This window comes from Pimephales promelas, chromosome 3 (genome assembly GCF_988280905.1).
Source record: "Pimephales promelas chromosome 3, fPimPro1.hap1.1, whole genome shotgun sequence".
In the NCBI taxonomy this organism is placed as follows: Eukaryota; Metazoa; Chordata; class Actinopteri; order Cypriniformes; family Leuciscidae; genus Pimephales; species Pimephales promelas.
The window spans coordinates 33,912,485-33,939,591 of NC_142771.1; the positions used below are offsets into that span (position 1 = coordinate 33,912,485).

Below are 27,107 nucleotides of genomic sequence, written 5' to 3' on the forward strand. Positions count from 1 at the left end.
TCCCTTTCGTGGTTTTGTTGCTTCGACATGGCACTTGGCTAACACCCTCTTTTGAAGATCATTCAAGATACAGTGATCACAGTGCCTTTAAACCCGGCGGCATCCGGTTCAACCTGACATTTCAGAGGACGTCTTATTTATAACGGTACTATTTTAGTATCATTTATACACCATTGATATTTTTCAGTTATTCATTCTAATTTTAGCTTAATTGTTAGGTTTACTTTTATTTCGAGTTTTAGCTTTACTTCGGTATTTATTTTAGAAGTTAGTAACTCGCTGCAGATCTAATATGTACGTTTTATTTTATTTCGGCTTCATTTTAATTACAATAAATGTTTATGATAGAAACATGGAAAAAGTTCTTTCAGTAAGGAGGAACAATGGTTTCGTGATAAGAGCTGGGGACTATTTTTAATGATGAGCCTAGAAAATGTTGTGATGATGGCAGGAAGTGATGTGAAGATGTTTTCCCTCCATTTCAATGTTGCCAAACATGACGCACTGCATGAATGATAAACAAGATTTATTTTGTGTACTATGTATTGTGTACCGACTTGTGTTTTTACCGTAAATGTGGCTGACGGAAGCAGAGAAGAGTCCCAGACATGAGTGTGTTTCCTTCTTGCATTTGGGTCTCATCAGCTCTTCTGCTCTGCTCACTTCCTTCCCTGGCTCCTCAAATAAGCAGACCTCTGACCTCTGACCCTCGCCTCACTTGAGGCGGATGTGATGTGATGGAATCTGTGCTGTCCTTTGAGGACTATTGTTGGGTTTGTTGCTTTTGCGGGCAGATAAGATAAACTCAAGTGACTGAAAGTTCAGAGGCTAATATAGTCCAGAGTCTTCTTTCGTATTTTTAGCATAATGACACAAGCTGAAAAAATTTGAAAACGTTTGGTTATAGAAATAAAATAAAATATCTCACAAGCCTACAGAGGATAGATGGATTCGAGAAGGGATATATAATGTAAGTTTTAGTTTTTATTAGTTGTATTCTGGTAAAAAAATATATATTTTATAGCGATATAAATCAGTGATGCACGGGTCAATGTATAAACAAACCGCAACCGACCGACGTCTTCAGCTACCCGCCCGCAACTCGGACCGCAAAAAAAAAGTTAAAAAAATATTGTACAAGCGGTTCTCGAATCACTAGTATAGAACCGAGAACTGTTTAGACTGAGCTCGTGTGTTATCTTCGTGCCAGTTATTCAGCCAATAATGTGTAGGGCTGTATATTTCATCAAAAATTGTGTCTAGTACTAATACAAATGTTTAATTGGCATCTTTTTTCAAACGACCCGACCGACCGCGACCCGAATATCATTAAAAACATTTTTGGATGACCCGTAACTGCGGGTAACCGCGGGTGACCGCAGGCACCCGCTCATTTCGGATCAACCCGCGCATCATTGATATAAATATCTCAAACTGTAAAGAATAGTTGGTGGAAAATTACTTGTACATCTGTACTTTTACAGACATTTCCTTCCACTCTAAAACACAATTCAATGCATAATTCAAAATACAGGTAAAACACCTACAGAAATACAGAACAATACAAAAAATTCCTTCATATTAAACAGTACCCATAGCAAACTGACATTGAATCAACGTGGAAACGACGTCTCTCATGACATTGAAACAACGTTGATTTGCTCATCGAATTAACGTTGAACCAACGTCAGACGCGGCATTCTTCAAAGCTAAATGAAAATCGAAAATTGGTTTGCTTTCATAACGTTGAAACAACGCGTTGATTTCAAGTTGATTTTCCGTTAGTTTTGAAAGAATGACGCGTCTGACGTTGGTTCAACGTTAATTCGATGAGCAAAACTATGTCAGATCAACGTTGTTTCGATGTCATATTTCCACGTTGATTCAATGTCAGTTTGCTATCTGGGTACATTGGGCCGTACTGTATTTGTACAACTTTTCTTAGAGTGCAGAAATTGTGCACATGTGTAGATGACGACAAATGCAGTTTTTAGTATGAACTTGGTTCCCTAGATGTTTTTTTTTTTTCCCATCTGCTGACCTTCTGTTCTGCTTGAGTCTCATCAGGCTCATTTACTGAGAGCACAATAAGAGCTTCTGTGGCCCTGATTCAAGCTGATATCATGCTGGAAACTATTTAGATGGGGATCACATGTTTTTGGGCACGCCGTGACTGAGAGTCCGCTCTTAGCTCACTTAACAGGAAAATGTTTGACCTCCAGCAGACAATCAGTCACTTGTTTAGCAGGTCGAGGATGCGGCTTGAAGCCTCTCTGTCAGGGAGCTGCTTGAAATACGGGCTGTTTCGCTGTTTGTAATGCTGCTCTCCTGAGAGGAAACTCAGCACAGCCAGAGAGATGGAATGAAAAGAGGTCAAATGTCTTGTCAAAATCCTGCCACAAACTGAAAAGTTGACAACATTGATCCTTTTGACGTCTGTAGTGGGAGTTGCCTTCACATACATAGGGTTGCAGGGACATTCTGCCTTGATTCACTGACGTATTTGTGTGCATTTAAAGGTGAAGTGTGTAACTTTCTTCTGTCCCAGCTTAAAGTCCCCGTGAACCGGAAGTTGCAAACGATTTTTCTCCAGTGCTGACGTATTTCCAAGTGAAACGGAATATTGAATAGAGGGCAGGGTTTTACTCTAGCGCTCCTCCTCTCTATCTCTCGCTCATAGCAAACTAGCAGTTTGAGGGGAGTGGTTAAGCGTTTCCCCACCCAAACTGTGAAACCTACGTCATCAGAAAAAGAAACCGTTCCAGACCGGAAGAAACTTTTCAGATTTTGATTAAAGATTACTAAGGTAAAACATTTTTTTAATATATATTCACTTGCACGGATTAATTGTTCACCACAAGACTAGTAATATGCGCTAACAAAGTAAATAGGTTCAATTTTGATTTCACGGGGACTTTAAAGGTGTGGTGAAACACATTTTTTCGAAGGCTTGATTGTGTTTGTGGGGTGCACTGTAACGTGTCCATACTTCGTTTTCAAAAAAATGTAATTATTGTTCATATATTTTACCTTTATTCCACACTGCTTTGTCCCTCCTTGTAAAAAACAATGGTTTCTATGAAGCCAGTCCCTCAAAAATCCGCAATGGGCTCAGATTGGTTCGCTGGCCCATTGTGTTGTGATTCGCTCGGATCTCTCTACATGGCTCTGGATTCGCTAACCGCCTGTTACACGTTTTTCAAAAACGTCACGCCCCTTACTTTTACCGGTATAGTTTGTGTATTATAAACAATGGCGTCAATAAAACCATAATTTGAGCCAGAATCGAACCCAGAGAATGTTAGTGAAGATGATCGAGAAGAACCTGTTCAAGAACGGCTGTTAAACAACGTTTCGGAATAGTTTTTTTGTTGTTGTTGTCATACTTTTTTGAAAAAGTTGTTATGACTGACTGAATGGCACCGTTTTTCGAACGACTGTCAAATATCTGTCGCCAGAACTAATAACTATTAATTTTCAAAATGAACACTAAACATTGGCTTTACTACAGTAGCCAAATCCAACACAGAACCATGTTTAATATGCCTGTAGATACACATATACATAAAAGCTCTTACGTTAATCACAGAATAATTTACACTAATTCTAAGTTCGCTGTTGAGATTTAAAAAAAAAAAAATTTGTAATGGTAGGTGTTAGTCGGATAACGTCAAGTATGAATGAGCATTTAACAAACTGTCGTACAATCGTACAATTAACAATACAAACTATTACAGGAAAACACATCGACGAAAAATAAATCATACTTACAGGTCGTGGCCCGTAAACAACAGCTTCTGTTCGTAAAGTTGGAACTGCTCCGTCTTTGATATGGGGTGTCGTGGTGATTTGTAAATGACAAAGGGTGTCGGGACGCAAGATTTGATCGTTTAATCTCGTATAGTGTGTCACAGCTTTTGTGAAGTCAGCCTTCTTCTTCTAGTTCGGCCTTCTTGATGACATCACGCACGCCGTTCAAGAAGGCAAGCGACGATTGGTCGGTAAGCAACGTGTAGTCTGACATGTTTCTTTTCCGTTTTGAGTCAAAATCATATAATCTGACAGTGACACAGTGACTATCGAAAGACACAAATATTGTGTAGTCTGAACCCTGTATTAGGGGCTTTACACGACAAAGTTTGAACTTTTTTCCCTTCATGCCCGCAGCATTTTGGGGGCCTGAAAAAACTTTTGAAAAACAACACCATTATTGTCTCCACGTAAACTACAAAAAAATGGTGACGTATTGCGTGTTCAGTCTATAGGCACGTGGTGTTTCTTTCGCTAAGTACTACTGGCCTGGCATAAATAATTCAGGATCTGTGTGAATGGGGATCATTTTGACTATGTCGTCGTCTGTACGCGACAAATGTAAGATTATAGTTGATATAGTTTAATAATAGATTGTTGCCATGTAATACCCTTAGTTTCAATAAATGGAAGTTTTGAGTTCTGATAGTTATAGGATTGCATCGCACATCAAGCTGTTTTATTGTAACAGATCAAGGAAATTTTAATCCTGTATGAAAGTAAACGTGCATTACTGTGTTTGCTCTCACCAGCTTGTGAATGCAAAACACAAGTTTTTCAGTTATGGTTATTTAAATAAAACGTTTTTTTTCTTTTTTGCATATGCACTCTACTTAGTATTGGCTATATGGAAATTATAAAGAGTAACACATATTGAATGCACTGTCTAAAACACAATCACTGTAGTGATCCCTGTACATGCTTGTTAAAAAATACATATTTTGTTTTATTTATAGAGGGGTAAACTCTAAACTCAAAGACCTCACCATATCATGCATTCGTAATCAGTCAATTCACCCCCAAAACGTCATCATTTACTCTCCTTGCATGTTGTGCCAATTTTTGACAGTGATGTTAATGCTTAAAAGTGGCCCAATTGACCCGAATGACCTCTAAATTATGACATAATTCTCCTTTTAACCACTTTGTCCACCACAGTACTATGGTGTATGCATGTGACGGTGTATTGTAACTGGGTGTCATGTGATTTTTGTCTCACTACATTGAGGCCTCCTGCTCTATTTTATTCTCTTCTGACACATTGAGCAGACAGCTGTAGGCATCACATGAACTCAGCGTGGAGCTCATATTCATACAAACTTCAAACACACCACCCATACAGTAAAAGAACAATATCCACCTACAAAATTATGTGATGGCTTAACATAGCTGTAAGTTTGTACTGAATATTTGGCGTCAGTGCTATTGCTAATATATTTATATTGAGTTTGTCATTTGACAAGAAAGGAATATATAGTGGAGTCAATATTAAAAAACCATTCAAAATTCATCCTGGAAATGAACAAATATTCTGCACTACTTTTAGGTTACAAAATTAAATTTGTGACGTTGATCATGTCATGTAATGTCGTTGACTCATTGATGCTTTCACTCAAATTGTGATACTGACAATATAATTTGTAATGTAATATAATGTCTTAAAGAAAATGCAAAAGCGAAACACTTGTGGTTTTCAGGCAAATGATCTGCCCAGACAATCGAAACTTTCAAGAAACAGCTGAAGACGCACTTCTTCTAACTAATCCACAAGGCTTTCTCTTTATTTCTTCATTTTACTTTGGCTTTTGCTTGTGTACATAAATAGATAGATACACAAATAACTAAATAAATGTGTTGTGTTCCTCAGTTCCTGCCAGATGAATGAATGTAAACCTGCACTTTCCTTTGGTTGTTGGTTCTTGCACTTGCAGTGATCCAAACAAGTGCTTATTTATCTAGCGGAGTAAAAAGTTGTCCTGCGGGTTTCAAGAGGAAACAGACTCTCTGACCACTCTCTGCTCAGGTTTAGTCACCAGAGAGATTTGTTTATAGATGAAAAACAGAAAAAGGGGTGAATTATTCAAGGATGTTCCATTGCTAAATAATTGATAAATTTGATTATCCGCCACTGCAGTACTTGCAGACCAACTACATAAAAAGCTTTTAAGGGATAGATCCGGGGAAAAAAATAATTCTGTTATCATTTACTCAACCTTGTGTCGGTCCAACCTTGGACGACTTTCTTTCTTATGTGAAACACACACACACACACACACACACACACATACAAATTAAAACCGTTGGGAACCAGAAACATTTGACTTCAATTAAATGAACAAAAAAACAGAGACATTTCAGGTTCGATACATGAGTGCCGTTCTCTCCTACACATGTTTAAATCAGAAAATTACTTTGTAAATTAATGCGAATTCCCATTGTACTCTGGAGTCTTGTAAAATACTGAAGTGTTGTGACATTTATATGTGGTTTTGAACAGCATGAAGTGTTGAGTGGCACTTATGTAGGGAGTCATGCCTGTTACTGCAGTTTAAGGCCCCCGAGTGATTGTTAAATATATATGAGGCTATTTCTGGATGGGAGTGTTGAGAACTGTAAGTCTGCACAATAATGTGAGCAACTAAAGGTCGCTGAACAACAATATGGTTCTACGGTGAGGGCTCACTTCTTACAAAATCAGGGGAGGTTGTTTCAGCTCAGCAGTGACTCAGTCCTGAATTCTTCGGCTTCTGGATCATGGTGAGAAACAGCTGAGGATACTTAGTATCTGAGTAATATGCTTGTGATAATTAAATCAGTCCTCCACCCGGCTTAATGCAGCCGTAGAGGCAGCGCTGCAGTGGACCGTGAGATATAGGGAGAATGGCTGTGGGAGCTTGAATGCAGAGGATTCAGTGGTTTGAATTTATATGATGCTCCCTTTCCATGCTTTGATCCTTAGTGTGAGGTTAATGGGACGTTATTTACTCGCCATCATGTTGGAAAACTTTTTTTACCCATAGAATTACAATAAATGGGGTCTGAAGCTTTCAAGCTGTGGTCCATACGAGTCTGTTAGTCATTTGATAATTTTGTGTTATTTAAATCATTAATTCTTCTTAAGGAATCAGATGGTCCAGTTCATTAAACATGATTTATTATTGAAACTGAGGCCCTGTTTACACCTGGTTTTGGTCGATCAGATGACCAGTAGATGAGGGAGACATATACACATGGTATTTTAATGTCTCTTTTGTCCACTTTCAACCAATTCTGTCCTGATTTCTTTGAGGTGAGGGTCTAATGTATGGGTTTTTTTTTTTCAGATCTTTCAATTTAATGGACAAAATAAGCTTGCCCAATTTACATATGAATGCGCACGGAGATGGCGGAAAAACATACGCAGAGTAGCAGCTTTCGTTTCTGCTCTGACCGATGCAAGGTCCTACTGAATGCTGTGAGTGTGTGTTAGAAATCAGGAATGGTGAGAGAACATTGTGCTTGATACATTTTTTTCATCTTCAAACCAAACCACGTCTAGCTTGCGCACTTCGCATGATGTTGACGGGTTAGGTCAGTGGGAGGAAAGTAGATGGTCTATTGTGGCTGTTTGAACACATTCGTCCACTACGAAAGAAATCAGATCAAATGACTACCTCTGGAAGTGGTCGAAAGTGGACAAGCTCAAAACGTTTTAGACCTCATTTAAACCTGTATTTAGCGCCGTACACTTGTGATCCCATTGACCAAAACACATCTTAATACCAGGTGTAAAGATGTTCAAGATGTTCCAAGTTCTGCAGGACAGAACTGATTCGGTTCAATATGATTTATTTAATCCAGTTCAATGATTTGGACACCGCAGTTAATCAGCCCACTGCAGGGGAAGATTATTAGTGAATAACTCCTTGTATAATTATTAAATTTAGTCTGTTCCTAAAGATATCGCAAAGCTATTACTGCATTCATATGGACAATTTTGATGATATTTTTATGGTACTTTTGCACTTTTTGCAGCTTGAAAGCCTTATCTCCATAGGGACTAATTGCATGGAAAAGAGTGACTTTTGGGGGGGAAAAGCAGCCAAAATATTTTATTTTTGGTTCAGTGTAATAATCAAAGACGTACAGTACATGTTTGGAACAACTGGAGTTTTAATTTTTAGGTGACCTGTCACTTTAAGCATTGGCTATTGCTTACTTCATTAATGCAATTGATCACTTTGAAGTGTTTAGTTTCCCCTGGAAAGACCCGATGTGCTGTTTAAACATGCTGAGCAAACATGGGCAACGGCAGAAGCTCCGCCCACTACTGAGACACAGTCAGTCCTGACCACCGCTGCCCTGATACATGATCAGAGAGTCAGCTGCAAAGGGTATTCCTGTGTGTTTGTTTTTTAATGGCAGATGAAATGGTTCGTGGTGAAAGACTGTCACATGTCACAGCTATCAGAAATGTAATGGGCTCGAGCAGTTCAGGGGTGTGCAGCGTGATGGGTGACTATGCAGAGTATTTCCTGTCTGATGAGAAGGAATGCTGCAGTCCCTCCCCCATCTCCTCTAAAGACAACATGCATTAACTTCGGCAATGTGAGTGAGACACACTGTGCAGCTGGAAATAATGTAAGGTGGGACTTTTATCCAGCAGCATTGTTGGATTTGCTATTGGATGGTCATTAGTGCTTTTTATTACTATAATTACTATTACTATTCTTCATATTTGCGTTTAGGGTTTTGAACGACTCATGTGTCTCACTTGTGCAACTCAGAACACTCTAGAAACTGCATAACAACCCCACATAGCAACCACCTAGTGTCATACTAAACCCCACTCAGAACACTCTAGTAACTGGTTAGCAACGCCTAAGCAACCAACTAGTGTCATACTAAACCCTACTCAGAACACTCTAGTAATTGCATAGCAACCCCACATAGCAACCACCTAGTGTCATACTAAACCCCATAGACAATAATCTAGTAACTGGTTAGCAACGCCTAAGCAACCAACTAGTGTCATACTAAACCCCACTCAGAACAATCTAGTAACTGGTTAGCAACGCCTAAGCAACCAACTAGTGTCATACTAAACCCTACTCAGAACACTCTAGTAATTGCATAGCAACCCCACATAGCAACCACCTAGTGTCATACTAAACCCCATAGACAATAATCTAGTAACTGGTTAGCAACGCCTAAGCAACCAACTAGTGTCATACTAAACCCCACTCAGAACAATCTAGTAACTGGGTAGCAACGCCTAAGCAACCAACTAGTGTCATACTAAACCCTACTCAGAACACTCTAGTAATTGCATAGCAACCCCACATAGCAACCACCTAGTGTCATACTAAACCCCATAGACAATAATCTAGTAACTGGTTAGCAACGCCTAAGCAACCAACTAGTGTCATACTAAACCCCACTCAGAACAATCTAGTAACTGGGTAGCAACGCCTAAGCAACCAACTAGTGTCATACTAAACCCCACTCAGAACAATCTTGTAACTGGGTAGCAACGCCTAAGCAACCAACTAGTGTCATACTAAACCCTACTCAGAACACTCTAGTAATTGCATAGCAACCACCTAGTGTCATACAAAACCCCATTCAGAACAATCTAGTAACTGGGTAGCAACGCCTAAGCAACCAAATAGTATCATACTAAACCCCACTCAGAACACTCTAGTAACTGCATAGCAACCCCACATAGCAACCACCTAGTGTCATACTAAAGCTCATTCAGAACAATCTAGTAACTGGTTAGCAACGCCTAAGCAACCAACTAGTGTCATGTTAAACCCTACTAAGAACACTCTAGTAACTGCATAGCAATCCCACATACCAACCACCCAGTGACATACATCCTTTCTGCTGAAGTGCGGTTAGTGGTCATACTGGAGCATGAGTAAACGTGAGCTCAGCATGGCACTGTACCCTTGGTTATGTCATTCTGGCAGCAGTGTGTGCAGTAGCAGCACAGTCACCTGTCTCTGCTCGGCTTTCTCTCCTCAAAGATGATGGGCTTTATTTTTAGACTCCTAATCTCTTTCAAAAGTTGTCCAGAATCCTCCACCAAGCTTGAGCAGCTCCTCTGCTGTTGTCAGCTTCAAAATTGGTGAGCTATAAAAAGATTTTTAAAAAGCCAGAATCTGCACAAAATAGACAGACTGAAGATGAGCTGCAGTTACACAACAGAACACACACCCAGAGAAATATCATGTTGCTCAGTTGCTCTTGCTGGAGATGTAATGGCGTTCTCAGCTGTTTATTTGATAAATTACTAAATAATATTAGGGGCTTTCGCACCAGATAGTTACAGGAACTAATAGGAACTAACCACCAGGACAGTCCCCTGAAAAGGACAATTTTTCTGTTTGCATTCACAGTTGGAACTTTAAAGTGACGTAAGCCATCACTTGCGTCCAGCCGTTCTGGTTGTTGTAGATTTTAATTTTGACGGCACGGCAGACTTTTATTTTGGCGGTGCTGAGAACGACTTAGCCTGAGCACACAACGCTCACATCCTCTGTCTTTATTAGTTTACGATCTGTTTAACAGTCCTCTTACACGTTATTAGATAGAACTGTTTGGCCGTGTGTCCACCAAAGCGTTTTTCCACGCGCCTGGCGTATGTTTTCAATTGTTTTCAATGGGAGCGCTGCGTTTTTGGAGCGTAACGAGGCGCTGAGCGTTTTTTACACGCTGAAGCACCGTGCGCCCAGCGTTCTTACTGGTCGTCGGGAGTTGAAAAATGTTCAATTTTGGATAAAACGCAGCGCTCATCACTGTCACTTTTTACCCAGCCGTCCAATCACAGTGGAGGAGGGGCGGGACTAAACCACACTGACCAACTGTCACAACATTCTTTCTGTACAATGACATCAACCAGCAGAGCAAACCGAACAAAATGGATGAAAAATAAATTTTTAGTATCAAACAAATTATCTGCGAAATCTACAAGTAAACTGTGCTGCGCATATTCTGTATCATAGCAACGAAACGTCTCAACGGAAAATATGCTGCGGAAAATACGGCGTTTTTAGCTGGCTAAAAACGCTTTGGTGGACACACAGCCTTACATAAAGAAAGTAAACGCAATATGAAAAATATCGTTTGCCATGCGGTAATCCCCACTGTCACTTGCTGAGCAGAAATACTATCATTTTTCGCTTCAAAGTCACGTTGGATTTCCTCAGCGTAAAGGTTGAGACGTGCCTGAATACTTTGCAATCAGTCCATCACTCTTTTTCCACGTTCAAGGAGTAAATATATAGGTTATAAACAGTGTGTACATGGCTTTTTTTTAATGGCGGGTGCAGGTGTTTCACATCCACAAACATGGATTGTCACTGGTAGTTAATGTAGGAGCTAATTTAGGCGTTCCTAGAACTAAAATCGTTCCCACTTCCTGTGGTGAGAACACACTAAAAAAGCTGGTACTTCCGCCAATAGTTACAGGAACTATGAAAAGGTTCCTCTGGTGCGAAAACTCCTAATGTTTGTACTTTTGCTGATTTCTTTTTAAACAATTCAATCCTTAATACACAGACCTCATCCCAACTAGTCTGACACAACCCTGTGTGTCAACCTCAATCCTTTATCACGACCATTGACTTGCACTGTGTCTGGCTAGAATAGTTACACAAGGCAAAGTCCAACTGTCAGTTTTTCCATGTTTGTTGAGTAAAAGGGGAATTCCTTTCAGGCTGATTTGTTGAGACTGGGCAGATCCTCTAGGCACACTGCTGGTAGTGTACGAGAGGAAAGGAGGAGTCAGCTTGGCATGAGCGGAAATAACTGTGTTGGTTGCCTTGTGGGTATTGTGCAACGGGGGGAGTTTAAACTCTCAGTGACTGGGAAATAAAGACATCACATTATAAATGCTGCGAGCAAAGCGGCCACTTGTGTGTGCAAGAACTATAGGTCCAAGAAATTGTGTGGAGTGAGACAGAAAGAAAAGAGAGAGAGAGAGAGAGAAGCCTTACTCAAGGCCAGGATGTTCAGCCTTTAGGAAGGAAGTGACCAGTGTTTCAAACACACAAATAAATTAGGTCATCCATCATGTGTTATTTTGCCCCAATCATTAAACCTCTTCCTTTTGCCCTGGGGCTCTTTCATCAAACTCTGTTGCTCCAAATAAACTCAAACACATGCGAAACATGAGTCTCTGCGGAACAAACAATATAATGGCAATTTGTAACTATTTATGTTTTGGTGGATAATTTGTATTACCTCATTTGACCTGCTGATGGTCAGGTTTAGAGGTGGACCTGGACCTTCATGCTTCGCATCATAAAAATTCATACAAAATCACTGCCTTACCACCAAACGGCAACATTCAAATCTGAAAAATGAAGCCTACCCGGAAGCATCTAAAATCCGCTAGAGAGAGGTCCCAATAGGGAGCAAATATCCGTTTTCACAGCATAAATGTCCGTTTTCACAGCAAAAATTCTTGTTTTTACAGGTTGGTCCAATGGACTTTTATTGTATTTTTCGATAGGTTCCGCGTGCCTGACAACTGTGAGGGGGGTGAATTTTTTTTCTAACTCGTTAGTTTAGATCGTATTTAGATATAAAATGTATGGCAAATAAGGGCGGTTAACTTTGATTGACAGCCGATAACGGGCTGCGCCGAGTGGGATTTGACGTCTCGGACATGATCTGACACAACACATCATACCACCTCTGTATCCTTTCTGAACATTTGTATTTTGTATTTCCCAAGATTTTCCAATATGGCGCCGCTCATACCCCCCATAAACAGCCTCAAAACTGTTCTTCAGAAAGTCTGTGGGTGACGTAACAAAAGCTTTGTCCATATTTTTTTTACAGTCAATGCTTACCTTATAAAATAGATGTTTGTTTGTTTTTTCATGAGACTGGGTTGGCTTGAACTCTGTGATCTCCTCTTCTCATGAAGTGCTAGATTGCTTTCTAGAGGGAATGTTCTCATGGAAAATTCACATGACTCGCCCTCATGTTGTTCCCAACCTCTGTGAAACACAAAATAAGACATTTTGCTGGATGTCCAATCTGCTCTTTTTTTATACAATCTATATAGAGACTGGGACTGTTAATCTTTAAAAAAAAAATTTAAGAGAGAGAGAGAGAGAGAGAGAGAGAGAAAGGAAAAAGCACCATTAAAGTGGTCATTTTATCTCTCAATAATATGTCTTAGTAAAATTATCTTTTCTAATACATACAATGATGATTGAGCGTTGTACCAATAAACATTCTTCAAAAGCCAGATATTTGATATTCACATTTTGACTAAAAAAGATGCCTGGATAATCAAGTACTCAAGATGCTTCAGCCCAGTTATTCTTACGTTTACTTTATAAAAAAAAAGACACGTGCACCACAACATGAAGGTGAAGATTTTACAATTATACTAAAATCCATTTTACTTGCTAAAAAGTTAGTTCTGCCCAAGAATGATGTCATTCGTTGAGCTCATCTGGAGCAGTGCAGTAAGCAGACCAATAGCTGAAGATCTAAAATAAGTTAAAATGGTTGATTCAACTCATTTAATTGTCTTATTTTATATATAAATGAGCTTAAATGTTAAGTTAACAGAACTAAGATTTGTTTTGATCTCACATGGCCTGTACTGTTATATTTACTTAAAAAGTATGATGCAAAAATGGTGCATATATATTTTAAGTAAACTTGGAATAATTTTACATAAAATAAACAAGAAAACCTTTGTTATATGTACTTAAATATTTGAGTTCACATAACATTCTTTACTTAAAAATACATTTTAAGTAAAGAATGTTGCGTGAACTCAAATATTTAAGTACATAACAAAGGTTTTCTTGTTAATTTGAAGTAAAATTATTCCAAATTGGGATTACTTAAAAAGTATGATGCAAAAATTGTGCATATATATTTTAAGTAAATCCAACACATCATTTTTTAGAGTCTATGTAAGTCTGAGCAGAGCAAGGTTTCGTAGACTGTGCATATTAACCTGGAATATGCATGGGAAAGATTTCACCATCTAAATCATAGACCTTTAACTCTTCTGACAAACAAATGGCAGTGGCAGGTCGTCCAATCAGAGAGATTTCTCCAAAAACTCGTATCTGGCTCGCCCGGGTGATCTATATTAGGCTCAAATGGCGGAAAATCTCAGACAGGAAGTTTCCATTTGGTCTGCTGGTGGTGAGGGTCTTTCTTGAGTGACTTGAGATGTGGAAACAAAAGGGCACACCCCAACACACACACATGATGGGTTTCCATGTTTTATGGGGACTTTCCATAGACATAATGATTTTTATTCTGTACAAACTCTATATTCTATCTCCTAACGCAAAAACTCTCTAAATTTCGACTTTTGCAATAAAAAATAATTTATGATTTTATAAGCTTTTTTCTTCATCGGGACTGAAAATGACATTTTGTCCCCATAGTGTTATATCTGAACCACCCACACACAGACTCTAGTTAGCATCTAAAGTCTCACCCGCTCTAAAATGTGTCCCAATCCATTACTACATAACCTGTCGTGCATGACTAGGACTCATTCATACTTGAAGTTGTATTCAGTTGTGGTGTGAACAGGTCATACAAATCATCATAAAAGCAGAATAAAGCATGTATAATAAAGGCTGTATAATAAACTCAACAGCCAATCTGTATTTGCATGTTAACCTATACCTTGAATCCCCTGCACAACACTTTAGTCCTTTATAGTATGATTGTCTCGAGACAGGAAGTTTTAGCTCGTGGCAGGCTTTTGCCTGGATAACACAAGGGCAGGAAGCTAATCGCGAACAATGTAACGGTCAAGATGAAAGCCGAGATTTTCTTTCTCTTGATCTAATCGGGCAGTCAAAACTAATCACTACATGGCTACATGAAAAGCGAAACATTTAGTGACGCCACATGGGATGCAGTCAGGAAGAGACAATGCTAAAACCCTGATGGAAAGTTCATCTCGACATGGTGCTATTCACTTACTTTTCACTAACTTTGTTACAAGTGATCTTTTTCAAGCTCTTGAGTGGGTCAATTTCCTTTTCTGTGTGGAAGCATAAATCTGAATGAAAACCTTTATAGAAGACTCATATCCTTTGGATGACAGCCAGGTGTGGAAATCAATCCGAGGTCTCCCTCCTCAAGGATATCGCTCTCATTCAAGGATATCCTTCCCATGACCTGTTAAACTGTCTCTTCTGACTGTAGAGGATATTAAAAAAAATCATTCATAAGATGTCCTAATTAATAACTCTGAGTGATGTGGATGGGTCAGTATATGGGCTTATGGCTTAATCTTACATGAACTGTCTTGTTATTAATTACAGTATTTATTAATCTTGATTAAGGATAATTTATACTACACACGATACCTTGGGGTCAGTAAGATTATTTAATGATTTTGTAGAAGCTTCTTATGCTCACCATGGCTGCATTTCTTTGGAAGTAATATTGGGTTTCGTAATATAAGCGTTTTCTACTTTAATATATTTAGGGCCCGAGCACCGATGGTGAGAGGACCCTATTGTTTTTGCTCTCTTTATTATTATTCTTCTTCTCTTAAAAGAATCGCTTTTTAGAGGGCCTAAACATGCTCGAAAACTCATGAAACTTTGCACATGCTTCAGAAGAGGTGACAATTTACGTGTGATATGCTTTTCAAAATTGGGTAGGGCAAATTCTTTAAATTATTGCCCCCACATTTTGCCCCGGCCCCCGGCTCTACGTTTCACGTAAAGATATGAAATTTGGTACATACATGTAATGACCCAATACCTACAAAAAAGTCTCTTGGAGCATAGCGCTAAACATAACAGGAAGTCAGCTATTTTGAACTTCCTCTTAGATTTTGTGCATTTTTCGTAATTTCCTGATGTTGTACTTCTCCTACAGTTTTGATCTGATCCTCTTCAAATTTGGTGAGTGTAATCTTAAAGCCTCTGCGACGTTAAATTGCAAAGACGTTGAGTTTTCGTCAAAGGGTGTGCCCTTGGCGGCCTGACATGACAATTTTAGCCTTTTGGTGATTTGTGCATGAATGTCATATAGTTCAATATTGCTTGCAGTTCCGATGTTGCTAGGCAACCACAGACAGCCTGCAGTAACTCAGGCATACAATGTCCGATCTGCCCCAAACTTCACATGTTTGATAAGACTCCGGTCCTGAACACATGGCCATGCTCATATTTGGATATAGCAATAGCACCACCTGCTGGTAACAGGAAGTGTGCAAATACAAATCCTTTAGTCCTCCTATATTTATTATCATTACATACTGCCCACCGCGCTCTGTTTTCCTAAAACCGGCGGGTGGTGGTGGCACGGGTGCGAGGGCCCTTTTCATCGCTGCTTGCAGCTTTAATTTAACATGTAATTTATTCCTGTTATCAAAGAAGAATTTTCAGCATCATAATTCCAGTCTTCAGTGTCACATGACCCTTCAGAAATCATTATAATATGATCTGATTTGCTGTACAAGAAACAATTATTATTATTATTATTATTAGTAGTAGTAGTAGTAGTAGTAATGTAAAAACAGCTGTGCTGCTTAATATTTTTGTGGAAACTGTTATCATTTTTTCAGTATCCTTTAATGAAAAGAAAGTTAAAAAGAACCACATTTAGAAATCTTTAGTCTTAACTGTCATTTAATTTGTCCTTTCTAATAAAAAAAGCATTATTGTTATTTTTTTATCTTGCTGACCCCAAAACTTTCAAATCATGGTGTGTATTTTTTTTTTTTAAGTTGTGTGAATTAATTAACGCATTAGCGTAATTAATTAAATGTAATAAATGCAGCCAAAAATATTTGTTGTTAGTTTATTGCATTTTAACTAATGTTAACAAATTGAAGCCCTCCGATTGTTTCAAAGCAACTTTACAGTAATATTATGAGAAAAAAATGAAGAGAATTCAATTCTGCCACTGTAAAAACTAATCCTGTAAAAAAAAAATGGTAAACTACTGGCAGCTGTGGTTGCCAGCATCATACCGTAAAAATACGGTGTGTTACTGTTTTTTAAATTAACAGCTAAATACCGTATTGTCAGCTACAGTATAAAACTTTAATTTAACAGCTATATGCTCCAACTCAAAAACAGTAACACACTGTATAGTTACGGTATGATGCTGGCAACCACAGCTGCCAGTAGTTTACCGTTTTTACAGGATTATTTGATAGCAAACGGTCACTATTCAGTTGAAATCAGTTCAGTGTTGATTCACTTTGGTTCAATAACTGTGTAAAGTGTATCCATTATGAAAGGCGTTCAGCTCTGGAGAAAACAGTGATACCATTATCTCATCCAATAGTGTCAGTCCAGTCAAATCAATTACATTGTCCTTGTAAAAGGTGTTCTGCGAGTTGCTTTGGCTTCAAGCCTCAATAGAATTCATAACTGTATACATCTCATCTCATCACATATACATAATGCATTGGGCTACAGCCGTCCAGCGTCTTAAACGATTGCTGATAGTGTGTTACAAAACACACAGCTGGCCTTGTGCGGTTCTTCCCATGGTTCTCCTGGGGATATCCGACATGTGCAGCCTTGAGATGGATGCCACAGAAACCATCCCAAAAACATGCTTCTGTGATTGACAGGTGCTATAATGTTTAAGATGTTACAGTAAAACTGAAGGGAATTAATTGCCTGTGATGTAACATCAGCTCTCTTTCAAACTAGCCAGAGGCATCTGCAACATAAACCCAGGCACATGCTACATATTAGCTTCACAGGAAGGAAAGCAGTAGGGGTTGGAGTCAAATGACAGGGGTGTAGAAGATAATTACCGTAATCCCACAATGCAATGTGCAGACCCAGGGCTGATGGCTCTCATGCAGTCGGTAATCAGCCTGTCGTGTGATTTAGTGGCCAGATTAATGAGATGATCGTGGATACTGATACAGACATTAAACCGTCACGGTGGTCTGTTCCAGCTCAAAGACTGACGGGAAGCTTTCATGTGTCTCCCTCAGGCCTCTCCAGCGGTCTATCACACAGCACAACTGCGTCTTCTCATTTCGGACTAATCGTTGCCTTTCAAAATCAGCCAATTTGGGTTCTGACATGCCTAACAGTCAGGATTAGATTTCTGTAATGGGGTCTGTTTGGATATTGAGCCTGGCAGGTGGTTTCTTTCTGTGGTGGGGCTGGACAATATCAAATACTACTTTTGCGAAATATTTGAGATACATCTGTTGGCTTGTTTAAAGCTACACTATGTAAATCTTTGCTTGTTTGAAGTATCTGTTTGGACCTCATCCTATAGCGCAGAGGTATTCGGTGAAAGCTCCAGTCTCTATATTTCTGTCCCAGCAGAGGTTCAGACAATACATTTTTGGAACGGTTATACATTACCATTGTATAACTGTTACAATGTTCTCATTAAATATTCTCATAGATAAGAATCTTAGGCCCTGAGAGCCAAAGCAGTGAAGTCTTAGAAATTTTACCAATATTTACCAAACAAAGAATTTCTCACTGGATATGAATATAAAAAGGTAAGATTATTATTTATTTTTTTATTTTTTTTACATTAAGGGCCAGATTTACTAACAGCTTGCTCCACAAACCCTCTTTTGGCTTTAAAAAACTAGTCAGGATTTAGTAAAGACGCACAGTGAAAAATTAGCTCAGTTATTTTTGCGGCTGACCTTATTACATATTCATTTGTTGGAGATTCCCTTTCAAATGTGAAATTTTTGGGTGGAGAGGTGGGATCACACAAGATGATTTACTAAAGTTTTTCATTTGTCAATGTACTGGTACTTGCGCCATTAAAAGCATGTTTTCTTAAACTAGACGCTAATTTGCACTGCTCTTGGTTGATTGTGTTGGTCATTATGAAAATCACCTACGTTTATGACACATAGAAGGCCTCGGGACGTAAAACACTGGGGTTTACCTCTTAAAGGGGTGGCATAATGCCCTTTTCACAAGATGTAAAATAAGTATTTGATGTCCCCAGAGTGTGTATGTGAAGTTTTAGCTTGAAATACCCCACATATATTTGTATATATCATGTTAAAATTATCACTTTTTGAGTGTTGAGGAAAAACGCACTGTGTTTTTGTGTCTGTCCCTTTAAATGCAAATGAGCTGCTGCTGCTCCCACACAGGGGGCGGAGCTTCAACGTGTCCTCACACACACATGCACTGAACTTTTCACAAACTTTTAGCCTTTTATGTTCAAACAAAGAGTCAGACAAAAAGGGAGAGACTGAAGAAGTGACACCATGTAGAAGCAACAGGATGTTTCTGAATGGTTAGTAGATTAATTTATGAGATGTGTAGTTATCTTTTAATCATTGATTAGCTTATTCTATCTTGATAATCTAGAAATGTGTTACCGGGGGCAGGGTTTATGTAAATTCTAGGGTTGGTGATGTCACTAATGTTGTGTAGTCTATACTAGCCGTGTGTTGTAGTCCTTATAAAGCAATTTCTTTAAAAGAAAATATCTCCCTTTGCTTTGAACTTTGAGCCTTGTAACTTCGCATAAATTGTTTTTGCTCAAACAGCAACAAAAACAAACAATGTGCAAATTTAAAACTAAGTTAACTAGTAATTTAAAAAAGTATTTTGTCTTTCCTTGCCGTCCAAATTATTTATAGCGATGTTCGCCGGAGTCAAATGTGACGTCACGATATGGGCGTGGGCGCGAACTGATTGGCAGAAAGAACCAAAACATGTCGCATTAGTCTACCTGTGTTTTGTCGGGATATGCTAATTCTTTGTACGAAGAAGCTAAAAGGAGATACGTTTAAGCTTTTAGATATCCAGGGTTCATGTTCTCTGCCTGATCCACATCACCTGAGTGAGAATTGGAGCAAAAGCCCGAACACATAGCCAGATTTGACATTCGACGACATCTACCTGTATCTCATCGACACGCCATCTATGTTTACCAGAGAGTCAATGAAGGAGTACAAATCTTTAGATGCCTGTAAGTCATAATTACGATTGTTACTTGTGTTAAATAAGGATAACTGGTAAATGTGTTACAACTAGAGTAAAATAGAGGTGTAATTTGTCTATGGGCTATATTTTGAATCAAAATTATCTTACCTCTGATATATAACATTGGTTAACATATACGTAAAAAATGTATCAAAGAAAATACAATAATTTGCCCTTAATCTATAAGGGTATACACAGTACTTGTGTCTAACTTGTGTCTTTATAATGCTGCACGGCAAGCGGCCATTACTTTTCTGCCAACCAGATCGCATGTAACCACGTCATGACGTCACGGGCGAAGGTCCCTATTGTGAAATTCTCTTAAAATGCTGATTCAATAATACTACATGTATGAGGGGAAAAAAAAAGTCTAAAGGTGCCACGCATTAACCCTGGTTTAGTCAAACGGTCAGAGTCATCTGTATGACTTAAAAAAATAATTGTATTTTTTCTGCATTGTCGTTCATTCATTCTTCTCAGGGAAGCAATGCACACGGAGCGGAAAGGGCTTGAATGAATCCTCTAAAAATACTAGAGGGTTTAGTGCTGAAAGATCATTACTTAGTGCTCTTGTAGTGTGAACCGCTCCGTTGTTTTGATGCGCTCACTTTAAACTGTAATGGTGAAATGGCGCAATTATGTCCCGCGGGCGGATGGAGCCATGGTCCAGTACCTCTGCTCTACTGACATTACAGTCAATCCATTTGAGAACAAATACATAAGCATCGCAATATACAGTATATGAGCACAAAATATTGAGACTTTTATACTTTTATTTTGACCTTCATCACCCAGCCGTTATCTGTGGTGGGAAACCATTGACATGAATCGACAGGGGTGTCCTCAAAGCTGGGGCTTTGCTCCTGTCTGCTCTGTAATCTCACAGTGCACACATACTGAACGGCCAGTGATGATATCAGTCCACATTCCTCTTCAGCGGGCAGGGACTTTCTCATGGACAATGAGAGTCTTTCCAGCATGAGCTCTTTCTTGCCTGGTGCCTTGCTGAGAGATGGCTATTTTGAGGAGTTCAAAGTTTAAACTTTCACTCAAGATGTATGAACTTCTGTGATTTATATTTTTCGCAGTGGCTTCTTCCATCATCACTCCATCATGAGTGGCTTGCTGTAAAATCTGTTTTGTTAAGTATAACCAAAAGCAGATTTGGAGGCCTTCCCGAGGGGTGAATATTTATCACAGAAAGACTGCCTTTGCCTCCACATCACTCCCTTGTCAAAGCAAAAGGCTTTTTGGATAAAAATGGGTTGCAGAAAAGTCTTTGAGCACTTGTAACTGTGCCTCTGCTGAATCAATGCACCAAAGCAGAAGAAATTACATTTTCCTCTGATTTATGAGTTGTATTGTGAAATAACACAAATACAATAAACTTGTTTTTTCTATTGTGCTGCGTGCAAAAGCAAAAAGACCATTGGACCATTGTAGTCATGTACAATAGATTCTTGTAAGTTATTACTCAGACAAAAAAGTTAGACAAACTCAAGTTATTATGATTTACTTGCTCATTAATTACTTGTTAAGTCCATCAAAGTGGTTATTGAATGAATATCTGACTCATTTCTGGCTGGATGTTTACTGTGAAAGACAATATGTAGTTGAAGACTGACAGCTATTTATTAATAAAACAAAAAATCAGCATTTGTTTTGCTTAGTATGTGGTTAGGAACAATTATGAGGGATTCTGCAAATGTTTTTATGGTGATGACATCACTGTCTTCTGCAGAGCTGCTTTATAGATGAATTGAATTAATTTAATAATAGATGATCTTTACAACGTGAACGGAAACCGCACTAAACTGATAACAATGGCCGAAATTAACTCTGTTTGCATCTGAAAGAATGCTCCTGTTAACACCGTAAAGCTGCTTTGAAATTATCTGTATTGTTGTGTAAAGGTGATTTGACTTGACGTAAGCGTTTAGTATGTGTGCTTAATTGTAATTTTAAACAAGTATGACATTGTAAAGATCTTTAACTCTACACACATCTGGGATAAAATTGTTGAGATTTTTGGGTGAACTATGCCTTTAAAGGGTCACTCCACCTCTGGAAAGATGAACGTGTATTTAAAATGGGTCATTTATGTAGAAGAAATATGTAATTATTTTTGGTTTTGGAGCTTTTTAGACTGAGAAAAGACAGAAAATGTATTTTTGGCTCATGTGGATGAAAGACAACAACTCCCACGATGCACTTGATTCACTCCCCTAGGAGGCCCCGCCTACCAGTAACCGCGCAGTAGTTAAACAAGTCTAGGCTACTAGTGAGTCTCCGTGATGAGTCTGCCCGAAAATGTCCGGGATTTGGCTTTTGCGTTCTACAGTTGGCTGTAGGGTGTAGTGTGGAGTGACTGAGGGCCGTGTGGAGAACGACGCAACCGGTGGCTTGATTTAAATTACCGATTAACGACACCTGAGACGCACCGGTCTCGTATCTCTCACGGAGGAGCGGGAATTTTCTTAGCAATGTTAAAACGCACATCAGCCAATCACTTTTTAGCGTTCATGTAAACACTACATTCAGATTCTTCAAATTCAGTTAGATTGAAACAAAAGCGGTGCATGTAAACAATGAATGGCGACCACAGAAAGCAAAAGCTGAATCCCGGACATCGACGGCCGGACATGTCCGGGAAAAAGTGGACGGTAACCCCTAAAGTTACTAGTCGGCTTTCTCCACAGAACAAGAGCCTGCTAGCTTAGCTTCCAAAACAAGATGGCTGACATCATGTGTAATCCCAATCCTCCATAATGCATCCGTCCTCGTATTCAGTATCTTCGTCCATATTTTTTAAAAGCTTCTTCCGGTGAAATCAAACGCACTGGGACTGATCTGTGATTGGTCTGTTAGCACATTAGGTCCAACCCCCTACGGGCGGGTTTGAAAGGGTGGGATCTAGTGCTTGTAGTCTTTACAGAAATCCCCGCTCTTAAACTTCCTCCTACAATGACGTAAAATGACGATTTTAGCGTCAATGTAGGAGTAAGTGAAAAAGGTAAATAGCAGATTTCTCTCGTCTCAGGGGAAAATGAGAGAGTGTTGCACGACCATTCAATAGTTTAACTGGGTTTCTAACAATGGAAAGCTTAATGCTAATGGGTGGAGTGTCCCTTTAAGATAAAGCCAAAACCACAAACGTTTTCTTCCATAACAAACCTGAATGTGAAAGAACTGATCGCATGAAGACCTGACTTGAATTCGGTCTGAGACTTCTGTGGACAGACACAGGCTGCCCTGATTTGACATCTTGACAACATTATTGAATGGAGAAAGGCGGGAAACAGTGTTGGTTTAGCGCTCTCTTCATCTGCTGACTCTGATCTGGTAAACTCTCTGCTCAAGCTGTGTGGGAATATGCAGCGGGAAGACAAACTAATGATGGCCTCTCACCAAATTCCTGCTCCGCCGCAAAGTAGCACTTTTAATGAGAGGGTAGTATAAAATCAGTGGTTTAGGCTTAATCTACTGACAATAAACGTTTCCACCCCACAGTAGAAATGTTTATTAGTCAGTTAAGTGGATATGAGAGTGTTGAGTGAATGTAAACATATGAGAAAACGGCTATTTATTTACATTTTATGGTTTCCTCCTCAGCAGCAGGGAGGTTTACTGGATATATGGGCCCTTTGTGTCTTGTGGTGATTTTAGACTGCCATCTTGTGGCACAACAAGTACTTTTAATTAGACATTGGGGATGAATGGCATGCTAGTATGCTGCTGCAGTATATACTGTACAGAGAATGCAAAATTACTAACCAGCAAAGGTGTGTTTAGGAGCAAAAGTGGGTTTATAAATGTATAGCTGCCATTGGAGTTACTTAATTCTTATTGTTGAACCCGGAGGCTGTATACTGCATACTGTCTAGCACATTTAGTGTCCCATTCCCTACATTAGTCATAGTATTGAACCTTATCAGTACAACAGAGCCTCAACTTTGAGGATTAACTTCTTGCATTTAGGATTTAATTCCACTCTGTGCAATTCTTTTGAGGATTCATCTCTCTCTCTCTCTCTCTGTGTGTAGCTGGCAGGTCTAAGGAGAGGCAGGCAGCATGGCTGAACCCCGACGCGACAGCACCAGCAGCCTGCAGCGCAAGAAGCCTCCATGGCTAAAACTGGACATTCCCATCGCTCAGGTGTCCCTGGACGAACCTCCCGCTTTTGTCCAGGTACAGCATTGTTGTCTCTACCTGTCCTTCTAAGTGCAAGTGAGTTCAGCCCTGGTTTCCAATCTGGCCCATGTCTCTCTTTTTGCAGCCAGTGAAGAGGCACGGTTTCAAACGCAGTGTCAGTATGCCAGTGGAAACGTCTCATCTCCCCTCCCCTCCACGGGACCTCTTTGACCCCCGTCGGCCTGCTTTCCAGCGTCAGTCTTCAATCACCCAGACCATCAAGAGGTAGGGGAGGCATTACATGTGGCCTGAGGTTCATGTCTTTACCAAAGGTCAAACTCTGTTTCAAAACCTAGTAAGCTACAGTATCTACATAGACATTTTAAGGCATAGTCTAAATCTGTAGTGCCCAATCCTGTTCCTGGAGATCTACCTAGCCGCAGAGTTCAGATCCAACCCTGATGCCACACACCTGTCTGTCATTATCAAGTCCTCTTGAAGATTTTGGCTGCGTCCAAATCGCACACACCTCTTGAAATAAGTAATTACTCTACAACTGCTAAAAAAAAGCACATTCTATTATATAGTATGAATGTGTGTATTATGCATACCTGTCAACACTCCCATTTTCCCCGTATTTCACACATATCTCCGCCCCCCTCACGTTTTGTTATTTCTCCCGTGAAACTCCCGTAATTGGATGGCCCAACAATAATAGAACGACATCAATATATTATTCCAAGGTTCCATCCTACTTGTGCAATCAACACATCATACAAATTTCAACTCATTTGTGAGCTCAACCTGGCAACCTACTACAACTTGACATGCGCAGATAGTAGACGCGGGAAGTTGAGTTACTAGTAGAAATGGGAAGAGGATATTTAACGAAGCATCCGTTTTTTCTGTCATCCTTTGAATGGCGTTACATTATATGATCTTATTCTTGCAAATGCTTTAAAACATTCAAGCCAAAGACAAATTGAGCGTCAGAATCAAGTTCTCTTTCAGCTTGAAGTTGACCAAACTATAACAAGGCACAATTATGCCAAAATGTCTGTTTTGTCGAGTATCCTCATATGAGCAGTCTTAAATGTGTTAAATAAAGTCTTAAATTAACGTAAAGAGTTGTGAGAGAACGAGGCTTTGGTGAGATCAGCGTCTCTGTCGGCCAGTGTTGCCAGATTGGAAATATCCAAGTACCGTACCAGAAGCTTAAAATGATCGTGTATGGAAGAAAATTATCGTGGGGGGTGGGGGACACTTGACTGGATTGTTGACGGGCGATTGGGCACACACGCAAGGTCTCTCGCTCTCTGCCGTCCCCTCTCACCTTCACTTTCTCCTCACAATCATGACGTAGATCCACAGCTAGATCGATGAGTATACGCTGATTTCACGCAGCCGCCATTTTGAAATCGAAAGTGAGGCTCCGGTGGGAAGAATCCTGGAAGTGCCTTGGACCAACCTGAAGCTGCTGCCGCGATTTACACAATTGGATGTTAATATCCAATATAGGATATGTATATAGTTCGTTCCTGCTTCTTTTTTTCCATTATGAGTACATATAAAATAATTTTATTTATAAATGAATTTCACTGTATATAGTCTAAAGTATGAACGAAATGTATGTACATTTTTAGAATAACTAATTTCTACACTAAACACACAACAATATGCCATCGCGTTTGCGACTCTCCTAGGCGACACTTCCGGTTTTCTTCCCACGAAAGAAAATTCAAAAGGAGCGATTTAAAAATTGCGGCTGCGTGAAATCAGCGTATAGAAGCACTATGACTTCCGATTTAAGTGTCACAAAAATTCAGAAATTATTGTACATTATGGGATTTTTTTCATTATTCATCGTACTACAGGAGGTCAAAATTATCGTACAAATACGTTAATTATCATACGTCTGGCAACACTGCTGTGGGCAGCGGCAGGTTTTAAAGGGACAGTAGCCAATAATGCTGTCAGTCATCATTTAAGTTAATCAAAAAACAAAGGTAACAAAGAAAATCATTCACTGCTCTTGACTAAATAACTTTTGTAACTTTAATAAGGATTAATCCATATATAATAAAACATTTGCACTGTGCAAATTTCCTACCTTTTTGACAAAAAATTTAAATATGTCTTTATGTGGTTTCTACATTAATTTGGAGATTAACTGTGAAATGATTACATTAAAAAATGAAATGTTTTAAATATATTTTATAATGGCGATTCATCGTGATTAATCACAGAAAAAAAAGTCTGACTAATCTAGTTAATTTTTTGCTATCGATAAAAATAAATATGAAAATTCTTCTTCATGTTTATTTTTATTGAATAATATGTTATTTATTTATGGTAATATCTATGCAATTATTGTGTATTTAACCTGCCTCATAATACTGTATAATCCCCATAGTTGTGTGTGATTCTGCACTCAACACTGTTGCACTTTATTGGTCTCAAGCCAATGTTGCCAGCCTGTCTTATGATGTGTTTGCTGCGATTGTTTTGCGCTGAGATGTTATAGGAATGTGCATGTGATTTCATCTGCCCGAGGGTTTGAAATTCCTCATTTCATGACTGATAAATCAAACCTGAAAAGAACCAGTGTCTTTGCGCCTGTTTACATGGTTTCTGTGTGGACGATGCTACTTTTCAGCCTTGTTTTGTGTATTTCTGTGCATCTGCGTGTGTATGTATGACCGGCACATGTCTCTCACTCATATGCTACTCATTAAATCTGCTCCAATATATATAACCCTCCCTCCCACTGGAATACTCTGCTTTTTGCTAACCTTGCTCTCTGGCTCTTGTTAATCAGTTTTCCAGTTCTTCTCACACTCCTTCCCTCTTTTTTTATCTTTTTCTCTTCTGCTTCCTTTCTTCGCCCTGCTCTTCCTCTCCTCCCGCTCTCTCTCGGGACGTCCACAGCAGCAGGCGGGTGCACTTTGAGAGGATTAACACTGTGCCCATTAAGGGTCACCGTGCAGGGCGGCACGGTTTCAGAAGGCATCAGTCCCTCTCCAGAACCCTGCTCAGGTACAGCGGGCCAACGGAGGCCTGGCGAGGGAGCTCACACACACACACAACACACACACTGCAAAGGAAACATGGTCACGTGGCACAGTCAACTTTGGTGTTAGCGTTGCAATAATAGTTCTGTTTAGGTGCCATTGTGCTATGTAGGGAAATAGGGTATACATAAAGTACAAAGGTGTACCTATT

The 27,107-nt window shown here is 39.3% G+C and overlaps 1 protein-coding gene across 5 annotated transcripts in view; it reads left to right on the plus strand.

The window, feature by feature from the left end:
- The window catches only part of rhbdf1a (rhomboid 5 homolog 1a (Drosophila)), a 66,249-nt gene that overhangs the window by 13,161 nt on the left and 25,981 nt on the right, over positions 1-27,107 (plus strand). For 2 of the 5 annotated variants that reach the window (XM_039685968.2, XM_089128768.1), the window contains exons 2-4: positions 23,798-23,942; positions 24,031-24,170; positions 26,814-26,921. In XM_039685968.2, coding sequence (XP_039541902.2) covers positions 23,826-23,942; positions 24,031-24,170; positions 26,814-26,921 — 365 coding nt within the window. In that variant the 5' untranslated portion in view covers positions 23,798-23,825. Of the gene's footprint in view, positions 1-123; positions 146-23,797; positions 23,943-24,030; positions 24,171-26,813; positions 26,922-27,107 lie in introns of those variants that run through there. The other 3 variants (XM_039685969.2, XM_039685970.2, XM_039685971.2) reach the window with 3 other exon arrangements.